The sequence below is a fragment of the Pongo pygmaeus genome, chromosome 18, assembly GCF_028885625.2.
Source record: "Pongo pygmaeus isolate AG05252 chromosome 18, NHGRI_mPonPyg2-v2.0_pri, whole genome shotgun sequence".
In the NCBI taxonomy this organism is placed as follows: Eukaryota; Metazoa; Chordata; class Mammalia; order Primates; family Hominidae; genus Pongo; species Pongo pygmaeus.
In genome coordinates this window covers 30,327,265-30,348,032 of record NC_072391.2, presented here as the reverse complement: position 1 = coordinate 30,348,032, position 20,768 = coordinate 30,327,265, and the positions used below count along the sequence as shown (strand labels likewise).

Genomic DNA, 20,768 nt, shown 5'->3' with positions numbered 1-20,768 from the left:
TCTTTTGGTCTGAGCTGTCCAGTTGGTCATCCCTGGGGGCCTTTGATGTTTCTGGGTAACAGATGGGCTAGGTCAAGAGCCACTGTCAAGGAGAAAGACCTCTTCCTCCTGTCTCATCAGGAACTGACAAAGCTTTCATTAACTAAACCAGAAGTTGCAAGTTGGTAGTCTAAAGGCCACATCTGGCCAGCAGGTATATTTTGTTTGGTCCACAGGAAATTGTGAATTAGGCTGGGCATGGTGGCTCATGCCTGTAATCCCAGTGCTTTGGGAGGCCTAAGCAGGTGGATTGCTTGAGCTCAGGAGTTCAAGACCAGCCAGGGCAACATAGTGAAACCCCATTTATACGAAAAAAAAAAAAAAATATATATATATATATATATATTAGCCAGGCACAGTGGCCTGTGCCTGTAATCCCAGCTACCTGGGAGGCTGAGGCAGTAGGAAAGCTTGAGCTCAGGAGGTCGAGGCTGCAGTGAGCTATGATTACGCCACTGCACTCCAGCCTAGGTGACAGGGCAAGACCCTGTCTGAAAAACAAACAAACTGTAAATTAGTTGCCAACATAAAAATAATTGGGGGAAATCAAACATAAAGAAACCCAGGCCGGGCGCAGTGGCTCACACCTGTAATCCCAGCACTTTGGGAGGCCTAGATGGGTGGATCGCCCGAGGTCAGGAGTTCGAGACCAGCCTGGCCAACATGGTGAAACCCTGTCTCTACTAAAAACTAGAAAAATTAGCTGGGCATGGTGGTGGGCGCCTGTAGTCCCAGCTACTTGGGAGGCTGAGGCAGGAGAATCGTATGAACCCAGGAGGCGGAGGTTGCAGTGAGCCGAGACCGTGCCATTGCACTCCAGCCTGGGCGACAGAGCGAGACTCTGTTTCAAAAAAAAAAAAGAAAAGAGAGAAACCCAGAAACCCAGATACCTGGCTTCTCTTAAACCTAGAAAGCCTGGCACCACTAGGCCCATATTTTTACATGATGACAGTCCACTGTGATTGTCTGCTACCATCCCCACCATTCCCTGCATGTCCCGACTGACCCACCTGCCTCACTCAGGTGATTTAAAATATTCTCTCACATTAAGAACATGTGCCAGAAATCCCGATATTTCAGGATCCAAACTACATATCTCAAACTGACTCGTCTACCCCAAGCAACACAAAAATTCCTTGTTAGATTATGTGTCCTGATTCACAGTTTGGAAAACACTCACTGTAATCATAACTCAGTGATGCGATGACTGAAGTCCCTTGTGTGGGCTGGTCAGGGTGCCTAATCAACAGCTATACCACTCACTCATTGAGTCAGTCATTCAATCCACTTGCTCAATGAAGATTTATTTGCAGACCAACTCTATGCCAGGCACTTTTCTAGGGACCACAGACACAGCAGGCAATGAGACGGAGCACATGTCTGCTATCACGAAGCTTAGATCTGGGATGGGGGAAGGTGTTTGAGGCCCTAAATACTGAACTTGCAAAAGACCTACAGCAATAGCTGGATGCGGTGGTGTGTGCCTGTAGTCTGAGCTACTTAGGGGGGATGGCTTGGGGCCAGGTGTTTGAGGCTGTAGTGCACTATAATCGCACCTGTGAATAGCCACTGCATTATAGCCTGGACAATATAGTGAGACCCCATCTCTAAAACAAACAAACAAAAAAAGTACTGATATGAGCCAGAGCTCCATAAACTATTATGTATCGTCTACTCCCATCGATGGATTTGTTGTTGTTGTTGTTGTTTTGTTCTGTTTGAGATGGAGTCTCGCTCTGTTGCCCAGGCTGGAGTGCAGTGGTGCCATCTCGGCTCACTGCAACCTCCACCTCCCGGGTTCAAGTGATTCTCCTGTCTCAGCCTCCTCAGTAGCTGGGATTACAGGCATGCACCACCATGCCTGGCTAATTTTTGTATTTTTAATAGAGACGGGGTTTCACCATGTTGGCCAGGCTGGTCTCAAACTCCTGACCTCAGGTGATCCACCCACCTCAGCCTCCCAAAGTGCTGGGATAACAGGCATGAGCCACTGCCGGCCAATCCATGGATTTTGTAATATGGGAATAAGATTTTCTTATAAACCATACCTAAGATTTACGATTTCAGAGCTGGCAGGTGAAGGAGATATTTAATTCACCGCTTCTTGTTAAGGGAGGAAATGGCGGCTCCAGAGGAGTGTGACTTAGCCAAGGCTCCAGAGTGTTTATGGAAAAACCCAAGCTACCTTCCCAGGCTTGCAGAATCTGTCATTTGGTGTTTCTCCTCCCTAAAACAAGACTTGCAAACTCTGACATCCTCAGGAGGCGTAATGTTATATAAACTATCAAATAAACCACAGTGTTGTACAATAGGGAGTGGGGACCAGGCCAAACTGGGAGTGCATGCTCAGAAGAAAAGTTTTCTAAGTCCAAGTCAAACAGCAAAAATGATAACCATGGCGTGCCACCAAACCGGCCAACAGAGCACATCTGTGAGCTGAAGTTGGCCCTTCTAGTCACGAATCTGAGCCCTCAGTTTGGCCACACTCCCTCCCATTCCTTAGTGTATTTCTATCCTTATCCCGCATTTTAGCATATTTTTTCAAGTCATACCTAATCAGAAAGCCTCTCCTACATGCCTCTATTTTCTCTGCATTGTTTTTTCTCAAGTTTGAGCCACATTTCAAAATGTAACCAAACTTAGAAAAAGCAAATAGGATGGGTGCATATTTATTTTCATAACATAGTACTGTCTTAATATAATAACAATGCAAAATTAATTTTCTATTTATCTAAAACTCACTTTTTTTTTTTTTATTTTGTATAGACAGGGTCTTGCTGTGTCCCCCAGGCTGGAGTGTAGTGATGCGATCATGGCTTAGGGGAGCCTCAAACTCCTGGCCTCATGCAATCTTCCCACCTCAGCCTCCCGAGCAGCTGGGACTAGAGGTGCACATTAGCATGCCCAGCTAATTTTAATTTTTTATAGAGATGAAGTCTCACTATGTTGCCTAGGCTAATCTGCAACTTCTGGCCTCAAGTGATCCTCCTGCCTCGGCCTCCCAAGCACCAGGATTACAGGCATGAGCCACTGAGCCCAGCCAAATTTACCCATTTAAATAGTAAAAAACCTAAACAAATTATTCTGTATGTAAATATTTTGAAAATATATGAATACTTCCTTGTCTTCTTAAAACAGTATGCTGAACATAATTCAGTCTTTTCTTGATATTAATGGTCAATATTTTGGATACAAATTGACCTACAGGCCAGGCATGGTGGCTCACACCTGTAATCCCAGCACTTTGGGAGACCAAGGCAGGTGTATCAGCTGAGGTTAGAAGTTTGAGACCAGTCTGGCCAACATGGTGAAACCCCATCTCTACTGAAAAAAAAAAAAAAAAAATTAGCTGGGCATGCTGGCACACATCTGTAATCCCAGCTACTCAGGAAGCTGAGGGACGAGAATTGCTTGAACCCGGAAGGCAGAGGTTACAGTGAGCTGAGATCATGCCACTGCACTCCAGCCTGGGCAGCAGAGCGAGACTCTGAAAAAACAAACAAACAACAACAACAACAAAAAACAAATTGACCTATAGTACAGGAGATATTTTTAGGAGCTATTCTGCTTCTGTACTTTCATCTGTTATTTTTTTAAGGGACATCGTCTCCCCTGCAGGTTTCCAGAAGTGCAGAATATGGTTTCAAAGAGAAGGGCAGACCCCACCTTCCATCCTGTACCTTTCTGACCTTGGTGAAACTCTGTATTTTTGTTGCTTTTTCACTGGTTGGTCATCTTAACTTTGTACAATGTAGAAGAGCTTTTAATTTTGATTTTTTAAAATGTCCCTCTTTTACAGTCCTCAAATCTAAGCCACAAAGTCCAAAGTATCTTAAAAGATGCTCCTTCCATTGGAGGTGTGCTCTAATCTTCAGTCTCTGGTTCAGAATCACTGGGAGTTCTTTTGTTAAAAATGTGCTATCTCCTATCTACAAATTCTATTAGCTTAAAAGTTCAGACCTCAAATATGCATCTTAAACAAATATCCTAAGTGACTCTTATGCATATCCAACTTTGAGAACTGCAGCTCTATCTTTTCCTTATAACTATGGTTCTCAAACATTACGACAAACTAAAGTCACAAAAGGACCTTAAAAAAGGGAACAATGGCTGAGTGCAAACCCAGAATCAGATCCTCTGAGTGGTAAGACCTGGATATTTGTGTTTTTATTTAATTTTTACTCCTTATGTTGAGCTAATTATAGATTTCCCATGCCATTTGTAAGGAAAAATAGAGACAGCCCATGTACCCTTCACCCAGTTTCCCCCAGTGGTAATACCTTGCATAACTACAGCATAACATCACAATTGGGAAACTACATTGATACAATCCTACTATGCTGGTTTTTTTTTTTTTTCCCCAAGACGGAGTCTTGCTCTGTCATCCAGGCTGGAGTGCCGTGGCATGATCTCGGCTCACTGCAACCTCCGACTCCCAGGATCAAACAATTCTCCTGCCTCAGCCTCCCAAGTAGCTGGGATTACAGATGCACACCACCACACCCAGCTAATTTTTGTATTTTTAGTAGAGACGGGGTTTCACCGTGTTGGCCAGACTGGTCTTGAACTCCTGACCTCGTGATCCACCCACCTCGGCCTCCCAAAGTGCTGGGATTACAGGCATAAGCCACTGCATCTGGCCTTGTTTTTTTTTTTTGTTTTGTTTTGTTTTTTGTTTTTTAACTAGGTATCCTTTCTTTAGTAGAGATGGGATTTTGCCATGTTGGCCAGGCTGGTCTTGAACTCCTGACCTTGGTGATCCACCCATCTCGTCCTCCCAAAATGCTAGGATTATAGGTGTTAGCCACTGTGCCTGGCCATTTTTCTCTATTTCTTCTTTTGGTGATGCTTAGTTCTACTGGAGCAGCTCCTCTCCTCTTTAATGTGCTAGCTTTTTCTATTTTGAAAAAATGTAAAACCTACAGAAAACTTATCATGCTAGTATAATGAACACCCAAATACCCTTCACGTATATTCACCAGTTGTTAACATTTTGCCACATTTCTCTCCTTCTCTCCCCTCCCACTTTTTCCTTCTCAATATGTACACACATATTCTTGATCCTGACCCATTTATGCACAGCCCCTCATGCCTGCACACTTCAGCGTGTGTCTCCAGAGAACAAGGATATTCTCTTACACGGCCACAATGTAACTATCAAACTCAGAAAATTTAACATCAATACAATATTATCTAATATAATATAGTTCATCTCAAATTTCATTCATTTTCCAGAATTCTCATTTTATGCAGCAATTCCTCTCTCTCACACCCCTAGGATCTCATCACACTGCCTTATTGTGTTATTTCTTTACTCTCCTTTAATCTGAAACAGCGCCCTTTGTCTCTCATGCCACTGACTTTTTTTTTCTTTCCTTTTTTTTTTTTTTTTTTTCTGAGACAGAGTCTCACTCTGTTGCCTAGGCTGGAGTGTAGTGCCACGATCATAGCTCACTGCAGCCTCGACCTCCTGGGCTCAAGTGATCCTCCCACCTCAGCCTCCCAAGTAGCTGGGACTACAGGCATGCATCACCACACCCAACTAATTTTTTGTAGAGATGGAGTCTCCCTATGTTGCCCAGGCTGGTCTGGAACTCCTGGCTTCAAGCATTCCTCCCACCTCGGCCTCCCAAAGGGCTGGGATGATAGGTATCAGCTACCGCAAATGGCTGCCACTGACATTTCTGAAGACTCCAGGCCAGTTGTTTTTAGAGTATCCCCCTCAATTTGGGTTTGTCTGGCTGTTTCCTCATTGGATTTCACTTTTGAAAAATAATTTTCATCCACATTTTCAGTCATGGATTCACTGAGGAGATATTTGGCTAAGGAGAGGTTCTCTCTATCATTGTTTAAAACATTATTAAGCATAACTGATGGATGGTCACCTCTGAACACCTTGCTCCCGGGCATAACATCAATAATATTCACAACAGACTGTGGCACATTCTGAGCAAAACCAGGTGAGTGCAATATTCCCCGCCTGTGACTGCGAATTGTCATGAGCCTGGGCTTCCAGCAGGGGCTTCCCTGAGGCCTGAGTGAGCAACATTATTTCTTTAGTCCTCAGTTTCCTCAAACCATAACATGGGAATAAAAATCCCTAGAACTTAACTCACAGGGTTAACGTGGTGATGGATGTTACATACTCAACATGGTGCTTGGCACTCGGTAAGTGCTCATTTAACGTGAGCTCTTATTATTTAAATATAACGTCATTAAGTCAAATCTCTTGTGAATTGTTCTACATCTTCTGGCCAGGCGCAGCAGCTCATGCCTGTAATCCCGGCACTTTGGGAGGTTGAGGCAGGAGGATCACTTGAGCCAGGAGTTTGAGACCAGCCTGGGCAATAAAGCAAGACCTTGTCTCTCAAAAATAAATAAATAAATAAATAAATAATTAGCTGGACATGGTGGCACGTACCTGTAACCCCAGCTACTTGGGAGGCTGAGGTGGGAGGATCACTAGAGCCCAGGAGTTCAAAGCCGCAGTGATCCATGATTGCACCACTGTATTCTAGCCTGGGAGACAGAGCAAGACTCCATCTCTTTAAACAAACAAACAAACAAAATATATATATACCCATTCTAGGGGGTAGCAGCCCAGAGGGTTTTGTTTGTATATTTGTTTTGAGACAGGTTCTCTCTTTGTCATCCAGGCAGACGTGCAGTAGCACAATCATAGCTCGCTGCAACCTTGAATTCCTGGACTCAAGTGATCCTCCGGCCTCAGTTTCTCAAGTACCTGGGACTGCAGGCACACGCCACCACACCCTGCACATTTTTTAAATTTTTAGTCGAGACAAGGTCTTGCTGTTTCCAGGCTGGTCTCTAACTCCTGAGCTCAAGCCTCCTACCTCAGCCTCCCAAAGTGCTGGGATTACAGGCATAAGCCACTGTGCCCGCCCTGTGGTTTTCCTAGACTGTCTCACGGAGTCCATCTTATGGCAGGCACAGCTGCTTGGCTACGGAAAAGATCCCCAGCCCTTAGGGGTTAGGATGCTGAAAACTGATCTTACCATCACATCCTGAATAGTTAAGAGGATCCTTTCTTTGTCCGCACTGCTTGAAGGGTCAGAATGTCCACATGCATTCAGAAGGGAGAAGTTAAAACCACAGGGCTTGGTGCTGGTGGGAGATTTGGTATCCTAGGGACAAGCACAGAGAACTGGGCATGGTAAAAGCAACTTCCTGTCCCTGAAGACATGCTGGGGCCTTGCTCTTCTGTTGGTCTCCCTGCCTCCCATCTTCTCCTCACTAAATCACCCTCTGCTCTTGCTCCTAAAGTGGATCTGATCACTCTCATCCCTGCTACATCAACACCATTGCTGGCACACAGCCAGCAATGGACCAGGATCCAAACTCAGGCCACCAACTCCTAAAACAGTGCTCTGAACCATGGAGCTGTATGGCAGTTGAGTGAGTACCAGTGTAGAAAGATGGTCAAGGTATGTTGTTGAGTTTTTTAAAAAATGGGAGGCCAGGCACAGTGGCTCACATCTGTAATCCTAGCACTTTGGGAGGCTGAGGCGGGCGGATCACCTGAGGTCAGGAGTTCGAGACCAGCCTGGCCAACATGGTGAAATCCCATCTCTACTAAAAATTCAAAAATTAGCCAGGTGTGGTGGCACGTGCCTGTAGTCCCAGCTACATGACAGGCTGAGGCAGAAGAACTGCTTGAACCCAGGAGGTGGCGGTTGCAGTGAGCCAAGATCTCACCACTGCACTCCAGCCAGGGTGACACAGCAAGACTCCGTCTTTAAATAAATAAATAAGTAAATAAGTAAATGGGGCTGGCCACGGTGGCTTAGCCTTGTAATACCTGGAAATTTGGGAGGCTGAGGCAGGAGGATTGCTTGAGCCCAGGAGTTCAAGACCAGCCAGGGCAACATAGTGGGATATGAGACCCTATCTCTACCAAAAAACTCCCCAACAATTAGCTGGATGTGGTGGTGAGTGCCTGTTGTCTCAGCTCTTCGGGAGGTTGATGCAGGATGACTGCTTTAGCCCGGGAGGTAGAGGTTGCAATGAGCTGTGATTGTGCTACTGCACTCCAGCCTGGGTGGCAGAGTGAGACTTTGTCTCAAAAAAAAAAAAAAAAAAGTGGGATAATCAAATAGCATGGACGGTATAATCCCATTTATGTGAAAATAACCATTAAAAATGTTAAAAAGGCACCCACTCAGAGGTCATCTATATGGTAACCCCAAACAGCAGGAACTGCCCTAAGTTCCTGCTATGGTAACCCCACACATTGAAACTGCCCTAAGTCTCATCACTGCAATGAATGAAGGAAGACTGAAGGGATGGGCTGCAGAGCCTGGCTGGGGGCAGGGTTGGGGTGGGCTGGCCAAGGATGGTTGGTGGTCTTTAGTCGTTTATAAATGTCAGCAATAACGGCTTTAAGACACTGAACTGTTATTGTGGGAAAAAACCCGACTCACCCCATGCCACCATCCACCCAATGGAAAGAACACTCAGAAGGCATTCCAGAAGACGTCAGGGTGGCCCTGTCTTCCTGTCACGTATCATGCTCTCAGGGACTTCAGAGGTAACTAAACTTGGGAGATACCACTCACTGGGAACAAGACAGGTCCAGGATATTCTGGATCAATGATCTCTTCTTGGATATAAAGAAATATGCCATTTTTAGTCCGGATGGTTATCTACCCATCTGCTCACAATAATTATCTCTGGGGCAGTGGGATTATGAAAGGACTTTTGTTTTCTTTGTATCATTTGATTTTTTTTTTTTTTCTCTTTTAGAGACAGGGTCTTGCTCTGTCACCCAGGCTGGAGTGCAGTGGCATAATCATCGCTTATGGTAGCCTTGTCATTTGAATTTTTTATATCAATTATGCATTATCAGGAAAATAAGTATCATAATTTTTTAAATGTACACTTTGTTTCATTCCTGATACATCAACAGAGACATATAATTTTTTTTTTTTTTTTGAGATGGAGTTTCACTCTGCCCCTGCAGTACGGTGGCTCGATCTCGGCTCCTGTAACTTCTGCCTCCTAGGTTCAACTGATTCTCCTGCCTCAGCCTCCTGAGTAGCTGGGATTACAGGTGTGTGTCACTACACCTGGCTAATTTTTATATTTTTAGTAGAGATGGGGTTTCACCATGTTGGTCAGGCTGGTCTGGAACCCCTGATCTTAAGCGACCCTTCGCCTCCCAAAGTGCTGGTATTACAGATGTGAGCCATGGTGCCCGGCAAGAGACAATACCACTTAAATGGTGAACATATCATCCATTGCAGTATACAACCATGTCCCCAGGAAAGCCAACATAACTAAGACTTGGCACTTTGGCAGAACTCTCTGGAAAGCGGTGTCTTCCTTTCACCAGAGATGTAAAACAGCTATGATGGTTTCCCCTCAAACTTAAGGAGAATCCGTATCTTTATGTCTGCCCTCAAGCCCCGTACAATCTGACCCATGGCTGCTTCTCTGACCTCTCCTCTACTTAAGTATCACCTCATCAAGGGGAAGCCTCTGCACCCTCCATATAAAATAGCAGCCCCTGGCCATTTTTCTCTATCCCCTTCCTATTTTATTTTTCTTATCAGCCCCGTTGTCTCCTGACACATTACATACTTGTTTCTCTTCTGCCTTATCCTCAGTGTCCGGAATGGTACCCAGGATGGTGGTACACTGCAGCACACACACCTAAGTAAGGGGACAGCTGTTCCTCAGCTCTGGTCGCTGTTAGTGTATAAGAATGTGGACCCCTTGCCTAGGCATGGTGGCTCACGCCTGTAATCCCAGCACTTTGGGAGGGTGAGGCGGGCAAATCACCTGAGGTCAGGAGTTCGAGACCAGTCTGGCCAACATGGTGAAACCCCATCTCTACTAAAAATACAAAAATTAGTGGGGCATGGTGGTTGGCGCCTGTAATCCCAACTACTAGGGAGGCAGAGGCCGGAGAATCGCTTGAACCCGGGAGGCAGAGGTTGCAGTGAGCCGAGATCGCACCACTGCACTCCAGCCTGGGTGACAGAGTGAGACAACGAACATCTCAAAATAAATAAATAAATAAAAATGTCAGCTAGTAATTCACATCTTTTAAAAGCAATGTACAAGTCAACGGGGTGGAGGGCAACAGAACATGTCTGCAGCAAGCCAGTCTGTGAACTCAGAGAAGCTATGAAATTGAAGTTCACGGAAGATGTGATTAAAGGCGAGAGGCTGGTGTGTTTCAACAGTGAAGGTCAGATGAAAAGTACATATGCGGACATGCATTTCCTCTTGCTCCATTTCAGGCTGCGCTTGCAAACAGTGTAAGGTGGCTGAGTATATTTAGCCATGTGCCTTTTTTTTCCCCCATTCAGATTGCATCTCTTAAGACTTCTGCCTTTGACGAAAACTAGCATTGCCATTTTACTCTTTCACTTTGCAGGAAAATAACTCCAAGAGGAAATTGACTGTGAAGCCTTATGGAGTGCCCCCTCAAGATGGGGAAAAAAAAGAAAAGAGAGAAATATAATCAAACACTCAGAGTGGAGAAAATTAAGTGCTGGCGGAGCAGCAGCCATGCCTATGCGGAGTACGTGCACAAAAGGATGCTAATGGGACTTAATGCTGCTGCCTCGTGTTGTAGGGAGCTTGGGAGCTCGCAAAGGAAGGGCTGTATGTTAATTTAATAAGAGGTGCCCAATGCTTGACCAAAGGCAAACTACCATGGCCTCTTGCTTGAAGGGCACGCACACATCTGGGGCTGGGACTGTAACATATTGTGCTTGGCTAAAAACCAGCCTCCCAATTAAGAGAAATTGATGGCTGTTTTGCACAGACTGATCCTGAGCAGGGGGCTGTTTAGTTCAAAAGCAAGTTGTCTGTGTTGTTTGGGATTTGAGTTTTAAAGGTAATAAAGTCCACAATTTTGCCTACTGTTTAACCCCACTTTAATGGACTGGGCAGAGAAACAAAGTCGTTGGATCATTCCATAGAAAAGGACTTTTATATTCTGTTTTAGGGAAACAAAAATTTCCAACATACTCGGGTTTTTTACAATCAGGATGTGAAACAAAGTGATCCTTGCTCTTTATCTGTCTTTCCTTTATCAGCAAATAAGGAAGTACAAGCATGAAACCAAAATCGGAGGAACATTTCCTGGACAGCATTCCCATCTCCAGTAAGAGTCCTTCTCACTTCACAAAAGCGATACGCAGAAGCGAGACTCTGCCTTTGCGGTGACGTCACTGAATCTGCAGCTGGGGCCCAGAGTTGAACAAATGCCACTCTGGCAAACGGGGCAGGGTCTGGCTTAGCAACTTGACTTTGACCTACCACCTCTGGATAATTTTGCTTCTACATAATTATGGAGATGATGTACTCATTCTATTTATAAAAATAATGCCCTTGGAGTAAACCCCGACCATCCACTCCTACCTCCACCCCGGCCCAGGCGTGTTCTGCCCCAGTGCACCTCATCTTCCTTCATTCTTTACCCCCCTTGTTCACACTGTGCCTGCGTCCTGCTCCTTCAACAAGCCTGGCCTCATGCCGTTGAACTTGCTGCTTCCTCCATCTGGAATGCCTTTCTCATTGCTTCTTGCCAAGCCACTCCTTTTTTTTTTAAGACACAGTTTCACTCTGTTGCCCAGGCTGGAATGCAGTGGTGCAGTCTTGGCTCACTGCAACCTCTGCCTCCCGGGTTCAAGAGATTCTCCTGTCTCAGCCTCCCAAGCAGCTGGGATTATAGGCGCACACCACCATGCCCAGCTAATTTTTGTATTACAAGTAAAGATGGGGTTTCATCACGTTGGCCAGGCTGGTCTTGAACTCCTGATCTCAGGTGATCTGCCCACCTTGGCCTCCCGAAGTGCTAGGATTACAGGCGTGAGCCACAGCGCCTGGCCCCAGGTCACTCCTAATCCATCAGGTTTCAACTGAAATGTCATGCTGCAAAGAGGCCTTCCTTCTCTGTCTACCCTGGCTAACACTGCCTTCTCTCCCACACCATCTTGCTATCCCATCTTTCTCTTCTGTTTTCTTCAGAGAACTTATTGATACCTGAAATGATCTCATCGTTTATTTCTTCCTTTTTTCTTCATTGTCTGTCTCCCCTTTGGAACATAAGTTGCTTAAGAACAGGCACCTCACTGGGTGCGACCCATGCCTGTAATCCCAGCTACTCAGGAAGCTGGGGTGAGAGGACGGCTTGAGCCCGGGAGTTCAAGGCTGCAGTGAGCTATGATTGTACCAATGCACTCCAGCCTGGGTGACAGAGCACAATTCCGTCTTTAAAAAAATAATACAAAAATAAAAAAGTATAGGCACCTCTTCAGTTTTGTTCATTTCTGAATCTCTGGTGCCTGGGACAGAGCCTGATGGTCAGTGAGAGGTGCTTAACAAATGCTTGTGGAAGGAAGGACTGGGATATACTTTTGCAGTTCAAAGGATTTCAGGAATGAAATGGCAATCTGAGGATGGGGAGTAAAATGTCCTGTTGTCAACCCTGTAAGCTGCTAAACCGACATGGACTCCAAGCTAAAGCTGCATAGGCCTCTAGGCTTTTAAACATATGGCTCCTGCCGCCCTGGGGGTGGTATTCGGAATATTTATCAGGTGCATGTATACACGTGTGGACAGGCTGAGCATCAGCAATTCCTGCCTGCCCTCACCAACTTGCCCCTCAAACTCTTACCCAGCTTTTAGGACCCAGGACAAAAGTCACTCCCTCTAGGAAGCCTTCCGGGATCCTCTCCCTCTTCTGTCTGTGCCATGCTCTGCCCCAACCTCTGCATTCTCTCCCTGTACAGGGACTATGTGCTGGTGACCCTTAGAGGTCAGACCCCGGCCTCACCGACCCCTGGTCACTGGGTGCCTCTGAATGCTGACCTCTAGCCCAAGGTCTGCTCATCAAACTGTGTGAAATGAACGCAAGAGTGAAGGAACACAGCGGCGAGTGAAGGACAGAATAAATAATTGTCAGAAAGTGCCCCGAGGGGCCACTGCAGCACCGAGCCTCACCGTCCTTCAGGTGTCCCGAGCACAAGGCCAAGGCCATCCCTACCTGCGGACGATCCTCAGAAGTGTTGTTTGCCTGGAGAGTCACATCCCCACACAGCTCAAAATCATCAGAATAGTCCACAGGAGGTTCGACGTGGAGCCGCGGGCCAGCTTCTGTTCTGATCTGCACAGATTTCTGTACAAAAATGCAGACCATTTCAGATAAGGTGGAATGAGGTCTTTATTCCTCTGTGGGGCAGGGACTGGCACTGGAGAGGTGTGGCCAGGATCCACGGGCTTAGATACCATGGGGTGGTGTGCCTGCATGCAACAGCAGTGGTGTCATGATGAGCACGGGCCACAGGCCTCCTCCTCATCCGGGCCAGCACTGGATGGGCCATGCCGCCTCGCTCAAGAGTCTACTGCTTCTTGCTGTCCAAAGAACGTGCAGGAGAATTTTTTAAAAAATAACTTTTTGGTTGGAAATTCTGTTGTTTTTTTTTTGAGTCAGGATCTCACTCTGTCACCCAGGCTGGAGTGCAATGGTGCGATCTTGGCTCCCTGCAACCTCTACCTCCTAGGTTCAAGTAATTCTCCTGCCTCAGCCTCCTGAGTAGCTGGGACAACAGGCACCCGCCACCACGCGGCAAATTTTTGTATTTTTAGTAGAGACGGGGTTTTGCCAAGTTGGCTAGGCTGGTCTTGAACTCCTGGCCTCAAGTGATCCGCCCACCTCGGCCTCCCCAAGTGCTGAGATTACAGGCATGAGCCACTATGCCCAGTCGGTTGGAAATTCTTTATCAGTAGACTTTTAGCAGGTGCTAAACTTCTCAAAAAGGACTTTGTGGTCAAGGCGTGGTAGCTCACGCCTGTAATCTCAGGACTTTGGAAGGCCGAGGCAGGAGGATCACTTGAGGCCAGGAGTTGGAGCCCAGCCTAGGCAACATAGTGAGACCCCCATCTCTACAAAAAAATTAAAAAAATTAACCAGGTGGCAGGGCATGGTGCCTCACACCTGTAATCCCAGCACTTTGGATGGCCGAGGTGGGCGGATCACCTGAGGTCAGGAGTTCGAGACCAGTCTGACCAAGATGGAGAAACCCCGTCTCTACTAAAAATACAAAATTAGTCAGGTGTGGTGGCGCATGCCTGTAATCCCAGCTACTCAGGAGGCTGAGGCAGGAGAATCTCTTGAACCCGGGAGGCAGAGGTTGCAGTGAGCCGAGATCATGCCATTGCACTCCAGCCTGGGCAACAAGAGCAAAACTCCATTTAAAAAAAAAAAAGAAATTAGCCAGGTGTGGTGGTGTGTGCCTGCTGTCCCAGCTACTCAGGAGGCTGAGGTAGGGGGATTGCTTGAGCCCAGGAGTTCGAGGCTGCAGTGAGCCAAGATCACACTACTGCACTCCAGCCTGGGTGACAATGTGACACCCTGTCTTTAAATAAAAGAAAGGGGGGGGCTTTGTGATCAGACTTGTTTGGGAAACCCTGGCCTACATACTCACACTGCAGATATCCTAAAATGAAACACAGCATGGGACATTTCCCAAACTTTCTGGACTGTGGACACTCTGGACTGGGGCCTCTCTTCTAGCATTCCTTGGATCGTTCTTTGGGAAGGAAACTCATTGGCCTGGTGTGGCCAATTACAGACTCCCCTCCAATGTCCACTTTCCCCTTCTATTGCCTGGTGTTCCAGATGTGCACATGGAGTCCCAGGCTCCCCTGCAGCTAAGAGGAACCGCGTGAACATGTTCTGACTCACGAGCTGTGGGTGGGAGGGAGGGATGTGCATTGCATCCTCCAGGTGTCTCCTCAAAGGGCAGGGGCCAGCTTCCCCTGGCCCTGCAGCTTCTCCTGCCAGCTGCAATGGGGAGGTGGGAGTGAGCTGACTGGTGCTGGGGGGAGGAAAGCAAGATCTGGAGGATGGTCAGAGTAACAGGGGTTCCTCAGTGACCTCATGGAGCAAGGGCAAGTGCTCCCATCTAAGCAGTGTTGTATCAGAGATGACAGCTTTCATGCTGTTCAAGCCACTGTTACTTGTGTCTCCCTGCTGAAGTAGCCAAACCTGTACCTTAACTGATGTACCTGGCATGCAAGTTTCCCTACCATGTGGCCACAGCCCACCTTCTTGCCCTGATTGCTGCACAGACAACCACACACCTGATAATTAGGCCAAACAAAGGGCTTCTGGGGCTGCGAGGATCTGCAGCTCCCTCAGTCCAGCATCCAGGCTGTGTCCTTCAGGAAACACCTCCCTTGTTTTCCTCTGGGACCCAATTTCCTCCCAACTCTCAGTCCACATGTGGCCCCATGGTGGGGATTTGAGGCAGGCCTGGCCAGTCCACCCATTCCACCCTTATAACACGCTATGGCCAGCCAGTCCAGGGATAGAAACGGACCTAAGGCAGCAATGAGAACAGCCCTGGATTCCTGTTAGAGCCGTGGGAAAGAGGTGCTCTCTTCTTGTGGGATGTGAAGCTAGAGGGAAGTCTGTCAGGAGCTGCTGGGGACCATCCTGTCCCTAACAGAAAGAGCAAAGAGAGCTGAGAGGATGAAGCAGAGTCCTGATGGGTTTTAGAAGCCCTGGATCCAGCTGCACCTGAAGCGAGCCCCACTGAAACATTCTCCTTTTTGCTTAAACCAGTGTGAAGAGGATTAAAGTTATTTGTGACAGTCTTGGCCCTCCCTTGTACCCTGAACTCTCCTACCTCTGTGCCTCTGCTCATGCTATTCTCCCAATCTGAATGCCATTTTCCCAAATCTCTTCCATGCATCCAAACCCTACCTAGCTTTGGAGACAATGCTCTCTGCCTACCTGGTATCTGTCAGCTGCCTCACTCTACTGAGGTGGCCATGTGCCCCACTAAGACGGTCACATTGCTTGGGGCCCTTGCAGCTAGGGATGGCCACGAGATCCAGGTGTGGCAATGCTAGCGGTTAGAAGTCTATGAGGCAGAGCTTCAGAGAAAACTGTTTTCCTGGTAATTAGGAGAGACTCAGTGCAGACAGGACTTCTGCCCTTTACCCTTCTACCCTTCTTCCTGACTGGAATGTGGATGGGATGTTTGGGAACACAGCAGTCATCTTGTGAGAATGAGGAAGAAAGCCACACACCAAAGATGTCCCAGTGCAACACAGAAGCTGGGTTCCTGGTGGCACCACCCACCCATGCCACCAGCCTGCCTCCAAATGCATTGTTCACAAGTGAGGAAAACAGGAGCCGTCGTCTCTAAGCTGCAGCAATCTAGTTTCTGTTGCAAGCAGCTCAACTCCATCCCACTTGCTGACCCACTCTTGGCACTTATTACTGTTGCGTTTCTGTTGCTGCGGTTACTGTGGCTCCTGTGTGGTGAAGGGCCTGGGTTCTAGACTCAGGCATGCTACACAACTCCTGGAACTCTGATGCTTACTCCCGGTGTGACCTTGAGCAAGTCACCTAGCCTCCCTGAGCCCGGTTTCCAAATCTGCTAAGACAGCACTCATGAATCTTCATCAGAGAGCTGCCACGAAGATGACACGCAGTGACGCAGGTGAGCCCTCGGCTGGGGCTTTGGCACACAGCACCACAGGGCTGCACCTATTTACATGGCATCAACTCTGCACAGGTCACCAGACTGCCTCTCAGGTGTATGTTTCATTCGGCATAGCCCCCAAAAGCCAGCCAACCATGTCCTCTGGTAGTGAACCAGAGAAACTGCCACCTGCTCCGAGGCCAAAGGTAAAGCTGGCTGTGTTGGACTCAGTAAGCAGGGCCAGGGCTGGCTTGAGGGGAGAAAGGTGCCCAGGGTGTGATACTTAAGGGAGTCTCACTCTCAGGCACCGACCTGTCCATGCACAAATCTGAGCATGAGGCCTCCTTTAATATTCTGCTCCAGGTGCCTTACTTACCTCGCCCTGTCCTGGCCCTGTTACTGAAAGATAGAACAGGACACAGAGTATGTGCACGAACTCTAAGACTCACAAAAGGGGTACTCAAAGGTAATTAGGGGCTGGGCAAGGTGACTCATGCCTGTAATCCCAGCACTTTGGGAGGCTGAGATGGGAGGATGCTTGAGTCCAGGAGTTTGAAACCAGTCTGGGCAACATAGTGAGACCACATCTCTAAAAAAATAAATAGATAAATTAGCCAGGCGTGGTGATACGTGCCTGTAGTCCCAGCTACTTGGGAGGGCAAGGCAAGAGGAGGCACTTGAGCCCAGGAGTTCGAGGCTGCGGTGAGCTATGATCAGGTCACTATGCTTCAGCCTGGGTGACAAAGTGAGATCCTGTCTCTAAAGAAAAAGTGAGCAAAGAAGGGTTCAGAGAAGGACAAGTGACTAAAAGAAAAATGATACAGGAGGAAATTGAGAGAGAAGGCCTCTGTGGGAGCCTGTGAATGGGGCTGGCACCCAGCCAGATGCCCACTAGGGCTGTTATCATAGGAGGCTCTGGAGCTAAGAGGGGCTGGGGAAGGCATGATCAAGATTACGTCTTTGGCTGGGCGTGGTGGTTCACGCCTGTAATCCCAGCACTTTGAGAGGCTGAGGAGGGCGGATCAGTTGAGGTCAGGAGTTGGAGACCAGCCTGACCAGCATGGTGAAACCCTGTCTCTACCAAAAATACAAAAATTAGCCAGGTGTGGTGGTGTGTGCCTGTAGTCCCAGGTACTCGGGAGCCTGAGGCAGGCGAATTGCTTGAGCCTGGCAGGTGGAGGTTGCAGTGAGCCGAGATCATGCCACTGCACTCCAGCCTGGGCAACAGAGTGAGACCCTGCTAAAAAAAAAAAAAAAAAAAAAGATTATGTCTCTGGAAGATGGACTAGGGAGGAATTGGCCCTAGAAAAAGCAATTTCCTAGAACTGGTCCTAGAAGCAGCAAAAAAATAAATAAATAAAAAAGAAAAAGGGGTGGTGGTGGTGGTGGTAATTAGGGCATGCATTTCCCTTGAAGCCCTGGAGTTAGAACCTTTCACCCCCTGTAATATTCAATTCCCTGCAGGTTTAGTAAACATAAGGATTATCTAGATGATGAAGAAAATGATGTCAGAGTCTTACTGACCTACCAAACTCTAGCAGTTTGGACATAACTCCTTTCTGATCCAAGTTCACAATGCCCTGCTCCCCCATCAATGCTTTCACACTACGTGCCATGTCACTGGGTGCCACTCCAAGCACTCAGGTGCATTCACTCATTTAGTTCTTTTTTTTTTTTTTTTTTTTTTGAGACAGAGTCTCACTCTGTTACCCAGCCTGGAGTGCAGCGGGGTGATCGCGACTTATTGCAACCTCTGCCTCCTGGGTTCAAGCAATTCTCCTGCCTCAGCCTCCTGAGTAGCTGGAACTACAGGTGCCCGCCACCAGGCCCAGATAATTTTTGTATTTTTAGTAGAGATGGGGTTTTGCCAAGTTGGCCAAGCTGGTCTTGAACTCCTGACCTCAGGTGATCCACCTGCCTTGGCCTCCCAAAGTGTTGGGATTACAGGCGTAAGCCACTGTGCCTGGCCACTCATTTAGTTCTCAAAGCAACCCAAGGGGGAAACTGAGTCACAAGGCTGTAGGCCACTTGCCCAAGGCCACACAGCGAGGAAGTTGCACAGCCTAATCACAGGCCTGACACTAAACCAATGATGGGCCAAAATTTCCTGTAAACGGCCAGAAGTATTTTAGACCTTGCAAGCTATATGGTCTCTGTTAGGATACTCAGCAATCCTATTGCAGCTCAAAAGCAGCCACGGGCAATGACTAAAGAAATGGGCATGGTTGTGTTCCAGTAACAGTTTATTTAGATACGGGCTGAGGGTAGATTTGGCCCAAGGGCTGTAGTTGTGGATGAACTCTTGTTCTAAATCACCACGCTGTACTGCCCCCAGCAGGCATGTTGAAGAATAAATGTGTCCCACCTGGACTGGGTGTGGTGGCTCACACCTCTAATCCCAGCTCTTCAGGAGGCTGAGGCGGGAGGATTGTTTGAGGCCAGGATTTTGAGAGCAGCCTGGGCAACATGGTGAGACCTTGTCTCTACAAAAAAAAAAAAAAATTAAAATTAAAAAACAATGCGTCAGCCTGGGCTACAGTGGCCTTTGGACTGGGATTAGAGGACTTCCCTGGCTGGGTGCGGTGGCTCACACCTGTAATCCCAGCAGTCTGGGAGGCTGAGGCAGGCGGGTCACCTGAGGCCGGGAGTTCGAGACCAGCCTGGCCAACATGGCAAAACCCCGTCTCTACTAAAAATACAAAAAATTAGCCGGTATGGTGGCACACACCTGTAATCCCAGCTATTCGGGAGGCTGAAGCAGGAGAATCGCTTGAACCCAGGAGGCGGAGTTTGCGGTGAGCCGAGATCACACCACTGCATTCCAGCCTGGACAACAGAGTGAGACTCCATCTCAAGAAAAAAAAAAAAAGAAAGAAAGAAAGAAAAAAAAAACCAAAAAGAAAAGAAAAAAGAAAAAAAAGGGAATTTCCCCAGCATATCTAACACAAAAAAGGAGGCAAGGGCTGAGCTACAGATCATTTGAAGAAAAGATCTTAGAGAGATGGTGGAAAGGGGTGAAGAAAAGCAGCTAGGGATTCTGCCTGGGAGAACAGGGAGGAGGCGGGGTGCAGCAGGAAAGTGCATGGCCACGCCTTCCTACAGAAGATGGGTTGCTTGCAGATGCCCCTCCGGACTCCCAGTGCCCCCTGCTGTTTCCACGTTCTCCGTTCCTCTGCTGCTCAACCTCTTGACGATCTGCCCCCTGTTGCCCTGGGTTCCAGCTCCATATATGGCGCAGCTTCCTCCCAGGCCCTATCAACTCGCTCTTAGCACATGTGTTAGCCTCGGCGCTAGGGCCTGTGGGGGGAAAGCACTACCCGGACATATAACCAACACCGGGGGTTTCCAGGCCCGGAGATTCCTGGAGGTCTTCCTGCCTCGACTGGGATGAAGCTGTAAAGGCTTTGAAGTTCATCATTGATTTGAATTTTCTTTCTTTTTTTTTTTTTTAATTATACTTTAAGTTTTAGGCCCCACAACAGGCCCCCAACAACAGGCCCCGGTGTGTGATGTTCCCCTTCCTGTGTCCATGTGTTCTCATTGTTCAATTCCCACCTATGAGTGAGAACATGCAGTGTTTGGTTTTTTGTCCTTGCGATAGTTTGCTGAGAATGATGGTTTCCAACTTCATCCACGTCCCTACAAAAGACATGAACTCATCATTTTTTATGGCTGCACAGTATTCCATGGTGTATATATGCCACATTTTGTTAATCCAATCTATCATTGTTGGACATTTGGGTTGGTTCCAAGTCTTTGCTATTGTGAATAGTGCCGCAATTTTCTACCAGAGACCTGGGCTTTTTCTACCATACCTCCCAGGAGAGCATGCTCCTCCTTCCTCCCCAGAAACTACTTAATTTACATTCAAATACCAGGAGGCCTTCTAGCTGGGGAAGACATGGCTCGAGAGGGGGCAAGGAGGAGGGGCCACGGGGCACGGGGCCGGGCCTGAGGAGCTGCCTGACTCACCAGCACCGGCCAGGGCCTAGGGTGCGGCCTGGCCTCCCCATGAGTTTCTAGTCCTTTGTCCAGAAAAAGGGGGCCTGGAGTAGGGCCCTGCTACTCCAAGTGTGGTCCACGGACCAGCAGCATTGGTGTCTCCTGGGAATTTGTGAGAAATGCAGAATTCCAGGCCCCTCCTTTGCCTTGGGAATCAGAATGTGAATCTGAGCAGTATCCCAGGTAATTTACACGCACGCACATTCAATTTCCAATAGCATGAGATCAGGAGATCGACAGGGCTTTGTGGTGGAA

The 20,768-nt window shown here is 47.7% G+C and overlaps 1 protein-coding gene across 19 annotated transcripts in view; it reads right to left on the bottom strand.

Annotated features, from left to right (window-relative positions):
* KATNIP (katanin interacting protein) overlaps window positions 1–20,768 on the bottom strand; it is a 230,036-nt gene that overhangs the window by 117,622 nt on the left and 91,646 nt on the right. For 9 of the 19 annotated variants that reach the window (XM_063654214.1, XM_063654211.1, XM_054452717.2 and 6 more), the window contains 2 exons: window positions 13,061–13,192; window positions 7,056–7,184 (listed from right to left, as the gene is read on the bottom strand). The exons of 4 other annotated variants lie outside the window; for them this stretch is intronic. In XM_063654214.1, the coding sequence (XP_063510284.1) occupies window positions 7,056–7,184; window positions 13,061–13,192 (261 nt within the window). The remainder of the gene's footprint in view (window positions 1–7,055; window positions 7,185–13,060; window positions 13,193–20,768) is intronic. 6 more of the 19 variants (XM_063654215.1, XM_063654218.1, XM_063654219.1 and 3 more) reach the window with 1 other exon arrangement.